At 58.1% G+C, this 20124-nt stretch overlaps 1 protein-coding gene and 1 long non-coding RNA gene across 6 annotated transcripts; one reads left to right on the top strand and one right to left on the bottom strand.

Moving 5' to 3' along the window:
• Positions 1–580: 580 nt before the first annotated feature.
• SSH3 (slingshot protein phosphatase 3) lies at positions 581–11890 on the top strand. Of its 5 annotated transcripts, none has more exons than XR_010431115.1 (16): positions 682–778; positions 1681–1718; positions 1854–2049; positions 2740–2858; positions 2923–2994; positions 3108–3173; positions 3985–4173; positions 4643–4736; positions 4807–4935; positions 5009–5055; positions 5696–5842; positions 6702–6902; positions 7047–7305; positions 9916–10068; positions 11287–11398; positions 11748–11890. XR_010431115.1 is itself a non-coding variant. In XM_064657046.1 (14 exons), the coding sequence occupies exons 1-14, from the start codon at positions 637–639 to the stop codon at positions 7538–7540; spliced, it is 1854 nt and encodes a 617-aa protein (XP_064513116.1). In that variant the 5' UTR covers positions 581–636; the 3' UTR covers positions 7541–7725. The 5 variants fall into 5 exon arrangements, 2 of the variants coding, with proteins under 2 accessions (XP_064513116.1, XP_064513115.1); XR_010431113.1 differs by having other exon boundaries at positions 683–778; positions 9916–10082; positions 11163–11398; XR_010431114.1 differs by having other exon boundaries at positions 684–778; positions 11163–11398.
• LOC135415385 (uncharacterized) lies at positions 9454–13228 on the bottom strand. The gene is made up of 2 exons (XR_010431116.1): positions 12998–13228; positions 9454–12915 (listed from the first exon to the last, which is right to left on the bottom strand). It is a non-coding gene; the product is annotated as an uncharacterized LOC135415385 (long non-coding RNA).
• Between the last annotated feature and the right edge of the window lie 6896 nt (positions 13229–20124).

The raw sequence follows: 20124 nt of genomic DNA, 5'->3' as shown, positions 1-20124 counted from the left end.
CTTGGGGGATTTCCACCCGATGAGACCTTGAGGGGGTCCCAAGTGCTAGGGACCCTCAGGACGTTCACACCTGCTGGGGACCTGGGGGTGTCCCATGGGTTAGGGAACTGTGGTGGGGGTTCCCATCTGCTGGGGACCCTTAGGAGATTCCCACATGATGGGATCTGGGGTGGTGTGGATGCTGGGGACCCTTGTGGGGTTCCCACTTGCTGTGGACCTGAGGAGTCCCAGGTGCCAGGACCCTTGGGGGCTTCCCATTTTCTGGAGATCTGAGAGTGGGATGGGTCACACCTTTTGGGGGCCTGGGTGGGGTCCCAAGTGCCAGGAACCCTCAGAGGGCTCCCACCCTCTGAGGACCTGGAGGGTCCCAGGTTCTGGGAAACTGGGTGGGTTCCTGCCTGCTGGCGACATGGGGGGTCCCACATGCCGGGGAGCCTCGGGAGTTTCCCTCTTTCCCGGGGGGGCGGCCTCCCACGGGCTGGAATGTGAATCCTGAGTGTCCCAGGGGCAACGCGGATGGTGGGCCCGGCTAATCCCCGGGAAAGGCGGCTCCGGGACACTGGAGATGTCCCGCTCTGAGCGAGGGCTCTCGGGTGGTCCCGGGGGCAGCGTTGCTGTGCCCGGGGGGGCCGTGCCATGCCCGGGGCCGTGCCCTCTCCCGTTCCCGTTCCCGTCCGGGCGGGGCAGCGGCGGCGCTTCCTGGTGCGGGGGGGGCGGCGCGGAGGGCATGGCGCTGGTGACGGTGCGGCGGGCGGGGGGCTCCGCCGGGGGCCCCGCGGTGAGTGCGGCACCGGGATGGGGACTGAGCGGGGCATCTCGGCGGGGACGGGACGGGGGGTCCTGGAGCCCCGGGAGGTCCCGGTGCGGGGGTACGGGCTGGCACAGGGGACCCCGGTGCGGGGATATGAGGACTCCCGGGGGAAAACGGGCTGTCCTAGAGCCCCGGGGGATCCCAGTGCGGGGCTACGGGATGGGCCGGGGGGTCTCGGAGCTCCTGCGGGTCCCGGTGCCCTGGGGGGGGTATAGGTTAGTTCGGGGTGTCCCGGTGCGGAGGGTACGGGATGTTCCCGGGAGTCTCGGTGCCTCGGAGGTCCGGATAGGCTGTTCCGGGGGATCCCAGCCCGAAGGGGGTGGGGGCGGAAATCTCCAGTCGCTCCCAGTGCAAGGTTATCTCGGCCGTTCCTGGTGGAACTTTACTACGAGTTTGCTGGAAGTTTACCCAGTTGCCCTCAGTGCACGTTGGTGTCTCCGCTGCTCCCGTAGTTCCCCGTAGTTAAGGGGGGAAGATGGGGGTGGGGATGGGGGGTTGTCTCCAGTTGCTCCCACTTTCCTCAGTCCTCCCAGTCCCTTTGCTGTCCCAGTGGCTCCCAGTGCCCCCCCTCTCCAGTAACTACTGGGCCTTTTCTGGGTGCTCATCCCAGGCTCCCCATTCCAGGAGTGGGGGGCACGGAGGCAGTACCCCTTCTGCTATTCCGAGGGGAAGTCCCAAGTAATCCACCTCCCCAGTGGGACCCCCATGGGCCCCCCCCCCCCCCCAAGGGCCCATGCTATTGGGGGTGGTGGTTGGCAGGGGGGCACTGGACTGAGGTGTCCATGCTGGAGGGGGTTGTGTGAGATGCCCAGGCATGGTCTGTGCCCTGGGGTCACGCTCCCCCCAGGAATTGCCCCCACAATTTGCAGGAAGAAGATGCTCCCAGACGTGGCAAACTGCAGCGGCGGTGAGAGGGGCCTCGGGACCCCCGGGATGGGGGGCACTGGGATGGGGGGGTACAGCTGCCCCCTCCCCAGCTCTGTCTCCCTCGGAGGAGTGCTCTGGGGGTGTCCTGGCTGCTCAGGACCCTCCTGCCCCCCAGGCAGAGCTTTGTCATGGTCAAGGGGGCTGCGCTACTGCTGCCTGCGGAGGAGCCCCCCCAGGACGAGCCCCCCCCGGCTGAGACCCCCCTGGATGAGTCTCCCCCAGATGAGTCCCCTGGCCAGGCCCCGGGGCAGCAGGAGAAGCACCTGCACCTCATGATGCAGTTGCTGCGCCCCCAGGATGCCATCCGGCTGGTAGGGCATGGAGCCCTCTGGAACATGGGGATGGGATGGGGACAGAGATGGGATGGGATGAGATAGAGATGAGATGGGGACAGTGACAGAAAGGGATAGAGTGGGAATGGAGATAGAATGGGGATGGACAGAATTTGACATGGGATGGGGATGGGATGGGGACAGGATGGGACAGGATGGGTATAGGGATATGGCATGAGGACAGAATGAGGACAGGGATGGGGATAGGGACAGAGATGGGAATTGAATGGGATGAGACAGGATGGGGATACGGTTGAGGATGGGATGGGACAAGATAGGGAGCGGGATGAGGATGGGGGCAGGATGGGAATGGGATATGGATGGGGACAGGATGGAAATGAGATGAGGATGGGATGGAACAAGAAATGGGACAGGGAAGGGGATAGGATAAGACAGGACAGAATTGGGATGAGATAGAATGGGGGTGGGATATGGACAGGAACAGAATGGGATGGGGTGGATAGGGATGTGGTAGGATGATGTCAAGATAGGTAAGGAACAGGACAGGACAGGATGAGAAGAGGGATGGAATGGATGGGGATGGGGTAAGGATGGGATACAGCCCAGCCTGGCCCCTCGGTGTGCTTGATGCTCCTCCCAGGTCCCTGGGAGCACTGGGGGGCTCTGGGGAGGGGCAGATCCCCCTGCCCACGCCCCCCACACTCTCAGGCGGTGCGGCTGGAGTCGGCGCGGCCGCGGCGTGTGCGGTACCTGCTGGTGGTGCGGCCAGAGGAGGCGGGAGCCGAGGGCCAGACGGCGCTGCTGGGAGTGGATTTCGCCCACGAGGGGTGAGCGGGCTGCGGGGGGGGCACGGGGGGGGCGGCCACACCCCCTGACCTGTGCCCGCCCCAGGGCCGCCCGCTGCACCCTGGGCATGGTGCTGCCCCTCTGGAGCGACACCCAGGTGTTCCTCGACGGCGATGGGTAAGGGGGGGCTGGGATTCTGGGAATGGGGAGGGGCTTAAGGGGGCGGGGCCCGTGTGAGGGGCGGGCCTGGGGTGCCCACCCCTACCCACGTGTGTCCCCGCGGTGTCCAGGGGGTTCAGCGTGACATCGGGGGGACAGACCCGCATCTTCAAGCCCATCTCAGTGCAGACCATGTGGTGAGCGAGGCCCGGGCGTGATCGAGGGCATGGGGGGCATGGGCACCACCTCGGATGTGGGGGACATGGGCATTGCCATGGGCATGGTGGGTGTGAGGGGTGTGGGCACTGCCCTGGACATGGGGGGGGGGATAACACGATGGGCATGAGGGATGTGGGCACTGCTGCGGGCACAGGGAATGTGTCACCATCCCGGGCAAGGGGGATGTGGGCACCGCTGTGGGCAAGGGGGATGCGGGTAACAGGATGGGCACAAGGGATGTGGGCACCACGATGGGCATAACCATGGGCACAGGGAATGTGTCACCATCCAAGAGAAGGTGGATGTGGGCACCACCTGAGACACAGAGGATGTGGGCACCACCCTGGACATGGGCAAAGGGGGTGTGGGCACCACCATGGCATGGGGGATCTGAGCGCCACAACAGACATGGGGGATGCGGGCACTGCCAAGGGCACAGGGGATAGGGGCATCACCATGGACACAGGATATGGGAACTGCTGGAGGCGTGGAGGATATGGGCACTGCTTGGGCACAGGGAACGTAGGTGTTAGCATAGGCAGAGGGGATGTGGGCACCACTATGGGCACAGCCAGGACACGGACCTACAGGCACCACCATGGGCACCTGGGCACAGTCATGGGAACAGGGTTGGGGGAGGGTTTGAGCACGGCTGGGAGCGGGATAGTGGCACCCACATGCTGGGGACAGCCAGCACAGGGGACACAGGTGTTGGGGTGGTGGCAGACTGGTGTCAGGTGGTGTCGGGGTGGCGGTGGCAGAGCAGGGGTGGCAGGTGGTGTGCGGCAGGGCCATGCTGCAGGAGCTGCACCGCGCCTGCGAGGACGCTGCCCGCGGTGGGCACATCCCGGGGGGCCCCACGCTGGCCTGGGCCCACGACTACGCGGCAGCACTGAGCTCGGAGCAGAGCTGCCTCAACGAGTGGCTGGCCATGGCTGACCTCGAGTCCGTGCGCCCCGCATCGCCCCCACCCCTGTGGTAAGAGCCACCCCTTGCCCCGCCCCTGCCCCACCCCACAGCCTGGGTAGGGCTGGGGCTTGTGGTATAAGGGTGGGGCATTGGGTGGGGCTGTGAGGGCGGGGCTTGCGCTAAGGTGTGGGGTCTGCATTCAGCGTGTGGCTTGTGGGACAGGGCTTGTCTGGATGGGGTGGGGCTTAAAGGAATGGGGAGGGGTTTAAAGGAAATAGGGTAGGGTTTAAAGAAATAAGTGGTGCTTAAAGGAAATGGGGTGGGGCTTGAAGTAATGGGGTGGGGCTTAAAAAAAAATGGGTAGAGCTTCCAGTCTTTAAGTTTCCAGCTTAAAGAAAATGGGTAATGGAGAGGCGGGACTTGCATTTAGGGGAAGGGCCTGAGCACGGGCAGGCGAGGTCTGTGCAGGGCATGGTCTGGGTGAGGTAGGTGGGCGGTGGTGGCAGTGACACCCGTGACAAGGTGATGCGGGCGCCAGGCCAGCAGCGACGGAGCTGTCAGAGCAGGCGGTGCGGGCACTGCTGCGGGACGTGATGGCCACTGCTGACCTGGAGAACGTCACCTCCAAGGAGGTGGGTGGCAGCAGGTGGGGGGGACAGGGAGGGCCAGGCACGGCCATCCCTCACCCCTGGCGGTGCGCAGGTGCGGGAGGAGCTGGAGCGGCGCACGGGGCACAGCCTGGCCCAGCACAAGGACTTCATTGACAACGAGATGCTGCTGGTGCTGGCACAGATGGACCGGCCCTCACGCGTCTTCCCACACCTCTACCTGGTGGGCAGTGGGGCGGGAAGGGTGGGCAGGGTGGGCAGGGGTGTCCCCACCCCTCACCGCTGTCACCACACAGGGTTCCGAGTGGAACGCGGCCAACCTGGAGGAGCTGCAGCAGAACAAGTGAGTGTGGGATGGCACGGGGGCATCTGGGGTCATGGTGGGGTGGTCATGGGGTCATCTAGGGTGCCACTGGTGTGGCATGGGGTCTTTGTGGACATGGGGGCATCTGAGGTGTCATGGGTGGGTATGGGGTCATCTAGGGTGGCACAGCAGGGTGGACATGAGGGCATGGGACCCAGGGTGGCATGCTGGGGTGGGCATGAGGTCATCTGATGTGACATGGTGAGGCGGCACAGGGTCATCATGGTGGGGTGGGTATGGGGTTATCTGGGGTGGCACAATGGGGTGGGCATGAGGTCATATGGTGAGGTGACACAGGGTCATCATGGTGGCACAGTGGGGTGGGCGTGGTGTCAATATGGGGTGGTGTGGCATGGGGTCACCTGGAGTGTCATGGTTACATGGTATGGGATCCCATCTAAGTTGGGTGTGGGGTCATCTTGGCATGCCATTGGGGTGGGCATGGGGGTATCTGGGGTGGCACAGTGGGTACGGGGTCATCCGGAATGTCATGGATGTGTATGGGGTCATCTGGAGTGACATGATAGTGTGGCATGGGATCATCTGGCATGGGATCATGGTGGGGCAGGTATGAGGTCATCATGGGACACCCATTGGGGTGTCACCCTTGTCCCCACAGGGTCACTCACATCCTGAACGTGGCACGGGAGATTGACAACTTCTTCCCAGCGCTGTTCACGTACATGAACGTGCGGGTGTATGACGAGGAGGCGGCCCAGCTCCTGCCCCACTGGAATGACACCTTTCTCTTCCTCTCCCACGTCCGGTCAGTGGGGCCAGGGCAGCCCCGGGGCATGGGGGGGATGCTGGGGGGACATCGGGGGCACGGAGGGCAGGGGCTGGAGCTGGGGGCAGAGGGAGGAGTCCCCTGCCCTCAGGGGAGGAGTCTTGATGAATGAGGTGCTGGGGTGCACTGGGGACACTGGGAGCACTGGAAAGCTCTGGGGACTTGGGTCTCTGCAGATACTGGGGCGACCAGGGAGATCTGGAGCATGGGGTTCTTGGGGATATAGTGAGCCCTGCAGGACAAGGGGAGCCCTGGGGACATGGGGTCCCTGGGGTCAAGGGGAGCCCTGGTGCATGGGGTTCCTGGGGACGCTGGGATGGCTGGGGACACATGGAGAACTGGGATGTGGGATCCCCAGGGGCATGGGGACACTGGGGTGGCTCAGAACGCCAGGGTGGTTGGGGACATGGGGAGGCTTGGGGACAGAGAGCCCTGGGGCATGGGGTCCCCAGAGACACTGGGTTGGCTGGGGACTCGGTGTTCCTGGTGACCCTGAGGGGGCTGGGGACACTGGGAGCCCTGTGAACACGGTGAACCTGGGGTGGCTGGGGACACTGGGAACCCAGGTGACATGATACAACTGGGGCCCCCAGGGTGGCTGGGGAACACTGGGAAGCCCTGTGGCATGGGATCCCCAGGAACACCGTGTTGGGGTGGGGACACAGGGGACATGGGGAACTCTGGGGACACCAGGATGGCTGAGGACACTGGGAGCTGGGGAGGTCTGGGACATGGGGACACTGAGATCCCTGGGAACATGGTATCTCTGTTATCCCTGGGGTTGCTGGGGCATTTGGGGAGCCCTGTGGACACGGTGTCCCCGATGCTCCCCGTGCAGGGCGTCGGGGGGCCGGGCACTGGTGCACTGCCGCATGGGACTGAGCCGCTCAGCCGCCACCGTGTTGGCCTACGCCATGAAGGAGTTCGGGTGGCCCCTGGAGCGGGCGCTGCGGCATGTCCGGCACTGCCGGCCCAGCGTCCTGCCCAACCCGGGCTTCATGCGGCAGCTCGACTTCTACCAGGGCATCCTGAGCGCCAGGTGAGCGGGCATGGGGCAGGGACAGGGTGGGGATGAGTGGGAGGGGACAGGTGAGCAGGGACAGTGGAAGGCGACAGGTAGGAGGGGACAGGGGTGGCTCCCCTTGGGGCCGTGTCCAGGTGCTGACCGACGGGTGTGTGGCAGCCGGCACAGCAGCCTGTGGGAGCCCCGAGCGGCCGAGCGGGCGCCGCACCCCGAGGAGGACTCCCCGAGGGACACGGGTGTCCCGTCCCCGCTGTCCCCGCTGTCCTCCCCGCAGCCCCCCGAGGAGGAGGCGGCCGGGAGGGCGGTGCTGGGGGCCTCCCGGCGCCCCCGCATCTCCCTCTGCGCTGTCATGCGGAGCATCAGCCTTCTGGAGACCCCCGAGCCCCCCGAGCTGCCGGAGGAGCCCCTGGCCGGGGAGGTGAGCGGGGGGCCGGGGTGGGTCGGGGGGTCCGGCCCCGGGGCGGCGTGGGATGATCTCTCCCTGTCCCCCTCAGGTGTTCGAGGCCGTGGAGGAACCGGGGGGTCCCTGCCGGGGGTCACGGCCCTCGTCGCGCCCCCGCGGGGTGGTACGGCAGCACAGCCTGGACGGCGGCTCCGGCCCCTTCTGCGACCACACGGATGACCCCACCCCAAGCGCTGATCCTGCCCCCTAATTTTAGGGGGCACGGGGCAGAGCACCCGCTGCCAGGGCACCGTGGGGAAGGGCCGCAAGCCCCCTTCCCCACTCCACCTGCACTTTGGGGGGCAGAGGCGTCTACACCTCAGCGGCCCCCCCCCCCCCCCGAGCACAGAATCCCATCACTGCGCCCGCACTGACAATAAAAGCGTGGAAGAGGCAGCGACAGTGGGGAAATGGAAATTTGTGACAGCGGGGGGACAAGTGTGGCTCCCCCGGAGCGCTCGGAGCGTTGCCATAAGCAGGGACCGGAGTGCTCAGGGATGAGGGGACGGGCGGGCGGGCCAAGGGACCCCGCGGCTCCGCGCGGCCGCCATGTTGTGCGGAGGGGCGGGAACTACAACTCCCATCAGCCTTTGCGCGGGGGCAGCACAACATGGCGGCGCCCTTTGTCCTGTTTGGAGAGCGGGAGGCGGGTGGAAAAGGATCCCCAGGGACTGCGGCTTTCCTGCGCCGCTTGCGGTGCGGACTCTCGAGGTACCGTTTGGAATGTGCCAGCTCTCCTGCTGGAGTTTCTCTGTGAAATGTCTCAACACAGAGAGTAAAACTCAAGTCAGATCTGTTCCGAAGTGTGTTACACCGGTGCAAAGCTTCTTCCCCCTCTGTTTTCTGTTCCAGAGGGCTCAGTCTTGAGTTCCCGGGCGCTTCCTGTTAAATGATACTGTGAAAATAACTTCATACTTTAAGGGGAAAGAAGCTGTTTGTGGGAGTTCAGATGTCCGTGATCAACGCTCTATGCTTTTTCAGTCAGTAAATATCTTAAAATATCTTAAAATATCTTTCAATAATCCTCCAAAACCTTACTGAGACAGCAGCATCTGTGCTAAAAGCAGTCGAGGTCCAGGAAAAGGCTGGGACAAAACGGGATAAATCAGCATCGCTTCCACGCGTTTTCCCGGCTTTCCCATGAAGCCAAAGCAGCCTTGGAAGTAGTGCCAGTGAGTCCCGGTGTGTTTCTCGTGGGGGGTCATTGCTTCAGCCTTGTCCTTTCTCCTGCACCTCTAGTGTGAACTTTGAGTTCAGTTGGAAAAGTTATCCAGAAAACAGGAAACTTTCTCGTTGCAAGAAGTTGTGTTTTATGAGCTTCCCTTCAGAGCTGATGCACTTGGCAGGAGAAGTCACCAGCAATGAGGCTTTTCGCTCTCAGGCAGGAAGAAAAGCCAGTGCCTTTCCTCCCCAAGCCCCCAGCACAGCAGGGCTTCCAGGAGCCGATGGTGTCGCTGCTCTTTCGGTTCTCAGCTGTGCCCGTGGGGATGGTGACATCGTGTTCCTCGGTGTGCTCCAGGGCAGCCGAAAGCACCAGCACATCCCCCGGGCCTTTTTGGGAGCCTGAGGTATTGCAGCAGTGGGGGTGGGTTTGTTTTTTTCTTCCCTGAAAGTAAAACCATAGGGGAAATCTCTGATCTCCCTGATTTTCATGTCATAATTGAATTTTTTTTTTTTTAAAAGTTAACACTGTGGAATTTACTAACTGACTTGCAGTGGTTAAACTGAAAGTGCCAAACAGTTGTAGTGTACCACTTATTGTTTTTATTTATGCAGTTTGGTGTTTATTTACAAAGGGAGGCCATGGAATGTTATGGTGTTTTCCCCCAATATTTTGAGGTGCTGCCCTGAATTAGTTGATTTCTGCCTCCCTCCCAGTGGTGTTTCCCAGCAGTCCCACGGCATCTCTTGGGCAATGCAGCTGCCAGAGGTCACTCGGGACTGTGGGACAGGCAAAAACCCCACAGCAAAGGAAAACCTGGATTTGGGAAATGGAGAATTGAATGGCACCAGTTTGAGCTGTGCCAGTCCAGGGAATGCCAAAGGAAATAATTCCAAGACTCCTCCAGTGGGAGTGCTTTTCCTGGATGTGTGTAAACACAGGCACAGTTTTTTACTACGAAGTGAGTTACTGAGATTTGGGGTTGTTTTCTCAGTTCCCTCTGTAAGTTTTCCTTCTCTCAGCCCCACTGGCCAAACGGGAGGTGCAGCAGCAGCTCCAGGGCTGGAGCTGTTGGATGGGTTTGGGAGCCCAGATTCCCATCCTGGTGCAGATGTGTCCTGCAGCCTCCTGGGGGGATGTCCCTGCAGCAGCGCCCTGGGGAAGGGATGAGACATCTCCTGGCACTGCTGGCACACAGAAACCCCATTGACTCCCACCTGGAGCACCCATTAATGATTATTATTGAGTTATTATGCAAATTACCATGGAATTGTGTGCATTAGGGGCCAAAATCCCACAGAGGTGTTTGGGAGCAGAGGGGCAGTGCCAAGGCAGAGCTGCTTAGGGATGGCAGGTAGGAATTGGAGCTCTCCCAGTTAAAAGTGTCTGATCATCACAGTCCTCTTTTTGTCCTCTTCCACCAGCTGTCCCTGGTCATTCTTGTGTTTGCGGGGAGTAAAAATGGCCTTGGAGATTTGCTTCTGGGAACAGAGATCCATTTCCTGATGGAAATGGAACTGAGTCTCTGTGAGAACTGAGGATGGTACAGAAGGAGTGCTGGGATTGGAGAGTCCACAGTGAGTATTGTGTGGTGAGTGCCCTGATGTCCCTGCTGTAATGCTGTGCTGTCATCAAGTCCCCTCATTCTGATGTAAACTGTCTTTGAATGTGCTGAAAGTCCAAACTGAAGTACAAAATGCCTATGGGAAGCTTCATGTTCCCAAGGGAATGCTTTAGGGATGTGCAGCTTCTGAACTACAGAAATAATTCAGGTTCCCACAGAAACCTGCTGGGCCGTGGTTCTGGGGCAGGAGTGACAGAAAAGTGGCATCTTCAGGGCCATCTTAAGAGTTGTTTTCCCTCAAGATCACAATGAAATGCTGTTCATGACCCTCTGGGAAACCCCTGAGCAGGGTAAGTGGTGTAAGTGTGGTTTTCCTGCTCTCTGCAGTCTCTCAGTGATGCCCTGAAGTGCTCTGGCTTATGGAATATGATCCATGGGTAACAGCTTCCGTGCCTATCTGTGCAGGTGTGTCAGTCACTAAGTGTCCCATGGGATCCCTGAGGCTGGAAAAGCCCTTTGAGACCATAGGGTCCAAGTGGTGTCCCAGCCTGCCAAGGCTACCCCCAGCCCATGTCCCCAAGGCCTGCATGAAGAGCCATCCCCTGAGGGACAGGAACTGGGGTGAGGGCTGCAGGCACTGGCAGTGGGGCTGGGGGTTCCCTGAGAGCCTCCAACACACATTCCCTTCTCCCTGGCCTTCCCAGGAAGGATGACTGGTCTGGAGAGCACAGTGTGCAGGGGCAGCAGTCCAAAGCCACACTCAGGACATTTCCCTGCAGTTCAGGGAACCTCTGATTGCAGCACCTTGAAGTCTTGTGTGCTCAGCAGCTTTTCCTTTGGACTTTTTATGCCCTAGGAAACAGATTTGAGGACCTCCCAGTGAATTCAGTGAATTGTCCCAGCCAGAGAGCTTTTTGCTGACCTAAATTGAGCTTTTAAGCCCCAGACCTCCTGGATTTGCAGTGTTTTACCATAACAGTGAGCCAGGATGGATTCTCCTGTTCAGTGGTACAGCTGCCCACAAGGGCTGGGTCAGCTGGGCCAGTACTTGCTGTTGTGTGTTTTCCTCTCTCAGAGGAGGCAAAACCACTTTGCTTTCCCTTGTAGGACTGACTGAGGCTGTGGATTGCAATGCAGAGCATCTGCAGGCTCCTGGTGCTTGGGGCTGTGGTGTTTGGAGTGCAGGAAACATCCCTGACTGTCTGACCTGGGTGTGGATGTGCATTTCCAGGACTAACTCAGTCTGGGTATCCCACCCACCCAAAGCTTCTGATGAAGCTCCAGGACCAGCAAGTCCCTGAAACTTGAGGAAGAAAAGAAATGAGTTAAAGTAGAAAGATCAGGTAACACATCTTGACTGATAAATCTTTTCCTGCCCAGAGTTGTTACTGTGAGGGGAAAAGCTACTCTGTGCAGTGGCAGCACAGATATTATTAGATGGAACAAAATCACTTCAGGCAAGAGGTTTTCTCCTGTGCAAATCAGTCCTTGGGCATGAATTGAACTTGGGCAATCAGTTGGTCTTCCCCTAGCAAGCATCATTCCAGTCAGCATTAATGACATGCCCTGTGCCCACTTCTCATTATTCACCCAATAAAAATCAAAAGCAAATAAATGTTGGTTTGGTTTTAAGAAATGCGAATAACTTTAAAACAAACTAAATCACCTTTTTCTTCCTTTTTTTTCTTTTAGATGATGGAATTGTCACTCTGGATGTGTGCTGAGCTCTGGTGGCAGGGGACTGTCAGGCCCTAATGGCTGCACATTCTTGTTCTTTTCACTGGGAAATTGGGAGTAATTATTACTTAGATTGCAGAAATATTTTCTGAAACTTTTCCCTTTTTTCTGTCTTTTGCTGGTAGATTTTCTCTTTCTGCCTTAGAAGTTACAGCTTCCTTGTAGCTCCGAGGTGGGAAAACCTGGGGTGACTTAGGGAGAACAGGGGTGAAATTTTTAGCTGAAAACTTGGGGGAATTTAGAGAGGGCAGAGCAACTGTTTTTGTAGGAAAATGTGTTTAACCACATTGATCCGAGTCGTGTTTGCACAACTTGGGGCCAGAGGTAAAAGTTAATCCAAAGCAAACCCTGCTCAACCTCTAAATCCCAGGATAAGTTCTACAAGCTGCAAATTGAGGGACTAAAAATACATTAAAATGGAACCAAGAGCATTAATAAGGTTCCAGGGAATCCCGGTATTGTTGTCATGGAATTTTTAACTGATTTTTAAGCTTCTTATGACAACAGTGAGTTTCTTCCTTTGGATTACTCATGCTGTAGGTTTTGAGGTTTATTTGGATTTTGAGTCCCTCACTGTGGCCCTGACACTGATCAGGAGCTGGCAGGAAAAACAGAATCAGAGCTCCTGGCAGCAGGGGCAGGGTGTTTTGCCCCAGAGTGGATCCAACTGCTGCCCACCAGCCTGGCCACCAGCCTGGGATTTGCTTTTGGCTCTTGGCTTCTTCAATGGTGAATTCCTGCTGGAACAGCCTCACAGTGCCTTATGGAGCCCAGATATTCCCCTGCAGAGCTGCTGCTTTAACGCCAGGTTTGTCAGGAACCAGCCAACGTTCCAGGGAAGCTCAGTGGGATCAGGACAGGACAGGTTGATATTCCATAGAATTTGTTGTTTATAACCCTCCTCCCCCAGCCCCACTGATGTCCCTGTGGGGGAACTGACCAAGTTCCCTGGAATTCAGCTGATTTTCACCCCCCTGGGGTTGGGCTCCAGGGGACGTGTTCACCCAGGAGAAGGTGGTGGTGGGACGCGCTCCCGGCACGTGGTGAGGCAGCACCTGAGCACAGGTGAGGACGTCTCTCCGTGCAGGAAGCCACTGTCACTTCAGAGCCCCAGGAGTTGCCTCTGGAAGTTTTTTTCCCTGAGGAAAGGCATGCACATCCCTGCCTTCAGGCACCTCGGGTCTGACCCACCTGTTAAAGCTTACCATGGCTTCTGCAGTTCCAGCTGTGCCTGTCCGGGGTGAAGCATCTCAGGGTGCCACGGGGAAGGGGGAGGCGGGCGATATTCTCCCGGGGGGGGCTCTGACCGGGGGCTGCAGTTCCGCCCCCGCCCACCGGGGGTCGCCTGATCGGCGCCGCCGCGCCGTGTCCGCCAGAGGGCCCCCGCGGGACCGGCGGGCTCGGGGGTCCCGGGGCCGGCCCGGGGGGTCCCCGCGCCCCGGTCCCAGCCCCGGCTCAGCGTCCGCACGAGGAAAGCGCCGCCGCTCTCCCGGGCCCGGGGCCCGGCGCAGTCCCGGCCCGGAGCGGCCCCAATCCCGGCCTCAGCCCCTCTCCCGCCTCGGTGCTCCGGCCCGGGGACCCGCAGCGTCCCCCGGCAGGAACCGGTCCCGTCCCCACTCGGCGGCTCGGGCTCGGCGCAGCGCCGGGAGCAGCCCCTGGGCCGGGGCTCCAGCCCCGAGCGCCGATCAGTCCCGCCGCAACCCGGGACGAGCGTCCTCCGCAGCCGCGGGGCGGACGCGGCCCGGCCGGGTGTGAGCGGCGGGGCCGGGGCGGGGCCCGCACGGTGAGCGGGGCGGGGCCCGCACGGTGAGCGGGGCGGGGCCGAGGGTGTTCGAGCCCCGGGATCCGCCGCCGTTCGCTGGGGCAGTGCGCGGAGGGGCAGCAGCGCCCCGCGGTCGGCGCGGGGGCCTCGGGCTCCCACGTCTCCTTTTCGTTATTTTTATCCTTTACCTTTTCTTTTGTCCCTTCTCTTCCTTCCCCCTCCAACCCCGCTCCCCGGACCTCCTCCTCCGGATAGGGCCCGCGGGAATGGTTGGGGTGACCCCCGATACTCGGGGACGGGTTGGGGGCGTTTTGGGGTGACCTCAAGTGCCGAGGGGGGGGTTCGGGTGACCCCGGCGAGGTTTTGGGGTGAACCCGGAGAGGGTTTGGGGGCAGTTTTGGGGCAAACCCAGGTGTCGGCGGGGGAGGAAGAGTCTGGGGGATTTTTGGATGATCCGAAGGGGATTTCGGGGGTGGGGGTTGGAGTGAACCCAGATGATTTTTGGGGTGATCCCAAGGGGGGTTTCAGGGGGTTTTGAGGTGACCTCCTCCCCCCCCCCCCCCACACCGCAGACTGGCCAAGGAGGAGATGCAGTTCCAGCACCTGGAAGACATTGGGGACCCGCTGGGGGACCCCCTAGACCACCCCTCACCCGCCCCGCCCCTCCCCGCTGCACCCCGAGAGCAGCTCTGGGGTGGGGGGCGGCCCCCCCGAGATTCCCCCGGGAGACGGGGACCCCGAGGACCGGTGGCTCCTCCACCCTAGCGCCGACCACGTGGTTTAATGGGGGGAGACACCCCCAGAAACACTCTCCGGCTCAACCCTGTACAAGCCCCCACAGAATCCATCCAAAATAAACCCCCAGCTGTTCAGCTGTTCTGAGGCTTTGTTGGAACATTTTCTTTTGGGTTTGGACACACAAGACCTCCCCGAGAATTGTAGTACAAAAATAGACGTGCTAAAAGCCCCACAAAAGGGGAGGGTGACAGGGCCCGGTCCCCCTCCCCAAAAAGAGAACAGAGGGAAGGCTCTGGCTTGTAATGTCTGAATGGGACACCCCACCCCCCCACCCTGGCACGAAACACCCCCCCGCCAGCTGAGGGGGGACCCCAAAACAATCCCGGACCGGGGGGGGCCCTCCCACGGCAGCTGAAGCGGGTCCCCCCCCAAAGAACCCCTGGCCGGGAATGGCAGGACGGCAAAAGGTCGAAGGGCCACGAAACGAAGGGGACCCTCCAAACCCCAGGGAGAAGTAACAGGGACCCCCCAAACCCGGGGATGGGTACAGGCGGTGCCCTAAATACCAGGGCTGGATAACAGGCACCCCCTCAGAGCCCAGGGACGAGTGGGTCAGAGCGCTCCCGGCCCTGCGGGGCTGCCGCGCTTCAGAGCAGCGGGGCGGGCACGGGGCGGGGCGGCGGCCGCGCTTTAGGGCCTTCCTCGGAAATCAAAATCGAGCTGCTCCCAGCCCGGCTCGTGTCCGTGACTCTTTCTCGACGGATTCCCACGCCCCGCGCCTGCCTCTGCAACCTCTGGCTCGCCTGCACCCTCCTCGCCCGCGGCTCCGCCCGCCGTCCCCTCCCGTGCGGGGCAGCCCGAGGTGTGGCCGGGGAGGATGATGAGGGGCGGGCGCTGTTGGGTGGTTGCCTGAGGGCACCTTCCGTAGGGAGCTTTTTGCAGGGAGTGGTCGATCCCGGGGACTTTCTCAAGCAGTGATGGTGAGAGCATCTCACAGGAGGTGGGGGAAGCCCCTGGACGGACCTGGATCATTGCTCAAGGAAGATGCCGAGGGACGAGCCCTGTGCCAGGAGGCAGCGCAGGAGAGGGGAGCAGTGCACCTGAACAGCTGGGGAGTGTGAGGGTGCAGGGAAGGTGCAGCTCGGACTGGAGGCAGAGCGTGGAGGTTTCTTTTATTGAAAGGAACATACAAAGCAGGGAGTGAGATGCAACTCCAAGACAGTAGATAATAAGCTGGAAGTTTACTGTCCAAACCCTGAACTGATAGCTGATACATCCAAGACCATAGAGACTAAGCTGGAACCATAGAATCCTAACCCAATAAGAACAGCTCAGAACTCCAAAAATGGGAGGGAGTGCAGGCCCTTGTTGTCCAGCAACACGTTCATGTTCCGACTACTAGCTTTTCTTTTCCATTTTCCTTTGATGTTTTAGTTCCTGCTTTGGGTTTACTTTCTCATCTTTCTTGCTCTCCTTTTTCTGCTCTTATTTGTAATATCTGGTTTCTAATCACCTCGGGTCTCTACTCTCAAGTGTGTCTAAGGCAGGTGATTCTCACAGCCTCTCTTCCCCAGCTCGTCCCAGTCCCTCGTGACAGCATCCCGTACCTCAGACGTGTCAGCCACGCCAGTTAGCTCGCTGTCGTCTGTGAATTTGATCAGGGTGCAGTTTTCCAAGCATCTTTGTGATTTTTTTTCTCTCTAGGCATCTTACTTGTTTGTCTTCTGCTGTTTGTGATTCCTAGTCGTCCTTCTCCTTTCTACAGCCTCTTCCTCCTTAGATTTGTCTTTCCATTCTCTCCTTCTTAGCATCTTGATTGTATTTGTATTTCTTATTTCAAATTCCTATCATTTTCCTTGACGAGTTACTTTTTTACATAGCTTTGTAGCATTTTTATCTTTTTCTATCGCTGCCCAGAAAAGAAGAATTTTGACTTCTTACCTGCTGCCTGCTGTTTTGGGGGATGTAGCTGTAGAAAGAGAGAAGGTGTTATGATTCTCATGAAGAGTCGTTTTCTCCATCAGGTCCTTCACCCATCCCGAATATAAGTCAGACTGGCAAACCAGGTGCAGGTCCTCCCAGAGCCTTTATACATTCTGGCACTTGGCTTCAAATGCCGAGGCTGAAAGCTTGCAGGAGCTCTGCGCTGGAATTGCCAGTCCGACTCCCAAAATGGAATGCAGAAGAAGATTCCTCCCAGACAAAAGGTGCCAGGAGATAAAGCTCTTGCTGCCCATGGAGTGCCAAGGGGGGGGGGGGGCAGGTGGAAGGCTGGGAGTGGAGGGCGTGGGGGGGGTTGGAAGGGCGAGGTTGTGTGAGGGGGAAGTGGGGGAAGGGCGGCAATGGGATCTGAGAGGGTCAGGTCAGTCTGAACCATGAATACAGAGATCATCACACGGAGGAGCTGCACCTCCCCTAGGACGATACTCCCCCCCACCCCGTCCGGTGGAGGAGGTACGGGGAGGGCGATGTCCCCCATCCTGCGAGTTTGGTCCCAGAAAAAGACCCAGAGATCCATATGAACCTACAGACCCAGATCTATAGAGATGTATATAGACCCAGACATCTCTGTAGGCCTCGAGGTCTATTTCTGAGACCGAACCCGCAGGATTTGCCCCCCCCCCGGCCCCCCCCGCGGAGCCCAAAATGAACAAGGAACGGTACGGTAATCGAAACTTTCACCGAAATAATTCAGTAATTTTTGGCCTCTGGGCGCAGTCAGACCGCACCGAGCCGGGTGCGCGGGCGCCTCGGGAGGCAGGGCTGCGGGGACTCCCTCCCGTCACCAGGTGACGCTGTTGTGCCTCGGGAAAGCCAAGGCTGCAGGGACTCATATGGTCGGCAGGGTGGGCGCTGCGGGAAAAGAAAAACCCTTCCTTTCCCCCCTGCCGAAGCCATCCGGCTGGGATTTGAGCAATGAGCCGCTTCTTACGTGTAGCTCAGTCGCTGGCCATCCCCTCAGGGCCAGGGAAAGCTGGCTAGCCAATTCCCTCCCCCTTCCAGCTCGTCGGTGTCCCTCTTTCATAGTGCTAAAGGGGAAAAAACTCAAGCAGGAGTTTTAAAGAAAACCTGTGTCAACTGGTAAAGCAAAGGCAGTATCCTTTAACATTAGAAAGCCAAGCTGGATTGGTTCCAGTAATAGCCAACTTTGCTAAGCAGGGTTTGCTGGTAGAATGTGAATGCAAGAACCTGTGAAAAAAGCAAATGGGAAAGATGATGGATTAGTGCAGGACCTGAGAGAATGACCTGAAATAATAACCTAGGATAGTTTAAAGTATTAGGCTTAAGAGATGCCTTTTTCCGCATTCCCTTGAGCAAGGAGAGCCAAGAAATCTTTGCTTTTCAATGAGAAAATCTGGAAACAGTGTCAGGCACCACTTGTACTTGCAGAGAGGAACACGCAGGGAGGGGAAGGCACAGAGCTTTTCCTGCCTTAATTTCTCAACCCTTGATCTGTGTGTGCCTGCAGCTATCAAATCCCTGTGCTACGCTGGGAGTTTCAGATATAGGAATGCCAGTGTTTGAAAATGGTAGTTTTTGGGTTATCTCAAAGAGATATATGATGGGAAAATAGAGCAAAAGCTGCTGGTAATTACTTGGAGCAGTGACAAATTAGTTTGGTTGGATTCTTGTAGGAAGAAAAGTGACATATGGTAACATTGTTAATACAAATGTCTCTATTGTGAAAAGGGCTTCAAGGTTTTGACTATTGAAATGCGGACAGAATTGAATAAACTCACTTATTCTTCCATGACTCAGTTTAGCTATTTTTCCTGTTAATAATCTCCCTTGGAAAGGGGATGTTTTAAGGATTATAAGTCAAGAATATTTACAGCCTGGTAACGTGAATGAACTCAATAAATGTAGTTACTATACAAGCTTGAGTCTGTCCTTTGATCTGCAGACAAACTTTGTATGCCAGGAAGCAGGACAGAAATAGAAATGAAGAGTTTAAGAAAACTTACTAGGAGAAGCACCTGGATATTTTGCAATTCCTGGTTAAAACTCTGACTTCCAAGCTGTATCATAGCTGTCATGAAAACTGTAGTTGGCTGGATGTTCTATTGCACTGATTTCACTTCTGCTTTAAGATGAGACCGGTAAATATTTTTCTAGATTTTTGTTTCATTTTTGCTTCTGTTCAGCAGAGCTCTCTTCTTCTCACAAGCCGACAAGACATGACTGTGGACTGTCCTCCAGGGACCCCTCCTGAAATGCCTGCATTCCAAAGCACGTGGTATGGGAAACCAACAGGAAGATTTAGACAAAGTTGTGCAGTGAGAAGGACAGACTAGCAAGGGGATGCTGCCAGTGCCCAATCCATGGCTGCAAGGATGCCATGGCAGTGCCATATGGGAAGAGCCTCCGTGCAGTGCTGGACAAGATCCTCCAGTGGGAAAGGCAGCTGTTCCTGTCTCCAGGGTGCTTTCTGGAGCTGGCTGTGCAGGAGCGAGATGAGGAATATCTCTACGCATCCCTTGCTTCGAGCAAGAGCTTTCATCATTCCCAGAGCCTCCATGAGACCCGCTGGACTCCAGCTGGATAAGCCTCCCTAGAGGCTTAGATATCCATAGCTGCAGGTATCAGCAGAGGCCACTCATCCCTGAGGGTGTACATGGCCAGGAAAAGGCTGCAAGTAAGAGTGGGAGCCCAAGCCATTGCAGTCAGGCATTCCCAGGAGCAGGTGGCGCAGCAGGAACTGAGCTCAAGACTCCGGTGCCAATCCAAGATTTCAAGGAAGCTGCGGCAGTTCCATATGAGAAGACCATCCGTATGTTGCTGGAAGAGATCCTGTGGTGACAAAGTCAGGTGTTCCCATCTCCAGGGTGCTCTCTCCTGCCAACTGTGGAGGAGCAGGATAATGAATATCTCACACCTCCAATCCTTCTGGCACGAGCCTTCATCCTTGCCAGAGCCTCCTTGAGAATTGCCAGAATCCAGACAGAGGAACCCTGTAACCAGGTCTCGACGCTCTCTCGTAGGTGTGAGTATCAGCAGCCCCTGCTAGTACCCGATGATGCAAATCGACAGGAAAAGCTTGGAAGTAAATGAGAGAGCCCATGCAATTCCAACGAGGTATTCCCAGGAGCAACTGGCACAGCTGAAAGTGTTCTGGAGCTGCTGATGTCCAATCCATTGATCTCAGGAGGCTGGCAGACAAAAAGATCCTCAGCACAGTGCCAGACAAGATCCTTCAGAAGTAAAGACTGCTGTTCCCATCTCCAGGCTCCTCTTCTGATTCAGCTGCGGAGGACAAAATAAATATCTTTGCACGTCTCTGACTTCTGGCAAGAGTTTCTACCCATCCCAGAGCCTCTGTGAGAGCTGCCGGACTCCAGGAAGGGGAATCCCTGTGAACAGGTCTCCTTTCTCCCTTGGAGCCACGGGTGTCAATAGACCCGTCTCATCCCTGAGGAAGCACCTGGCAAGGGAAAGCATGGAAGTCATGAGCCTGTTGCATTCCCACCAACAAGCTGCAGAGCTGAAAGAGTCTTGGAGCCACCCGTGCCCAATCCATGGCTCTCAGGATGCTGCAACACAAGAAGAGACTCCGCGCTGTGCTGGAAAAGGTCCTCCAGCAGCAAAGGCAGCTGTTCCCATCCCCAGGGTACTCTACTTATCCACCTGTGGAGGACCAAGAAAGGGAATATCTCCTGCACACCTGTGTTATTTCTGGCCAGAGCCTTCCTCCTGCCCAGAGTGTCTGTCAGACCTGCTGGACTCCAGATGGAAAAGCCTCCATGGATACGAGTCCCTGCTCCCTCTATTAGCAGAGCCCACTCCTCACTGAAGATGCACATGGTCAGGAAAAGGCTGCACGTAAGAGTGGGA

The sequence above is a fragment of the Pseudopipra pipra genome, chromosome 6 (assembly GCF_036250125.1).
Source record: "Pseudopipra pipra isolate bDixPip1 chromosome 6, bDixPip1.hap1, whole genome shotgun sequence".
NCBI lineage: Eukaryota > Metazoa > Chordata > Aves > Passeriformes > Pipridae > Pseudopipra > Pseudopipra pipra.
This window is presented reverse-complemented; position numbering and strand designations above follow the sequence as displayed.

Excerpts from the sequence above, each read along its gene's own strand:
- SSH3 (XM_064657046.1), top strand. The coding sequence starts at position 637 with ATGCCCGGGGCCGTGCCCTCTCCCGTTCCCGTTCCCGTCCGGGCGGGG. Across the intron at positions 2,995-3,107 it reads GTGTTCCTCGACGGCGATGG|GGGGTTCAGCGTGACATCGG; the intron begins GTAAGGGGGGGC and ends CGCGGTGTCCAG. Across the intron at positions 7,306-7,381 it reads AGGAGCCCCTGGCCGGGGAG|GTGTTCGAGGCCGTGGAGGA; the intron begins GTGAGCGGGGGG and ends TGTCCCCCTCAG.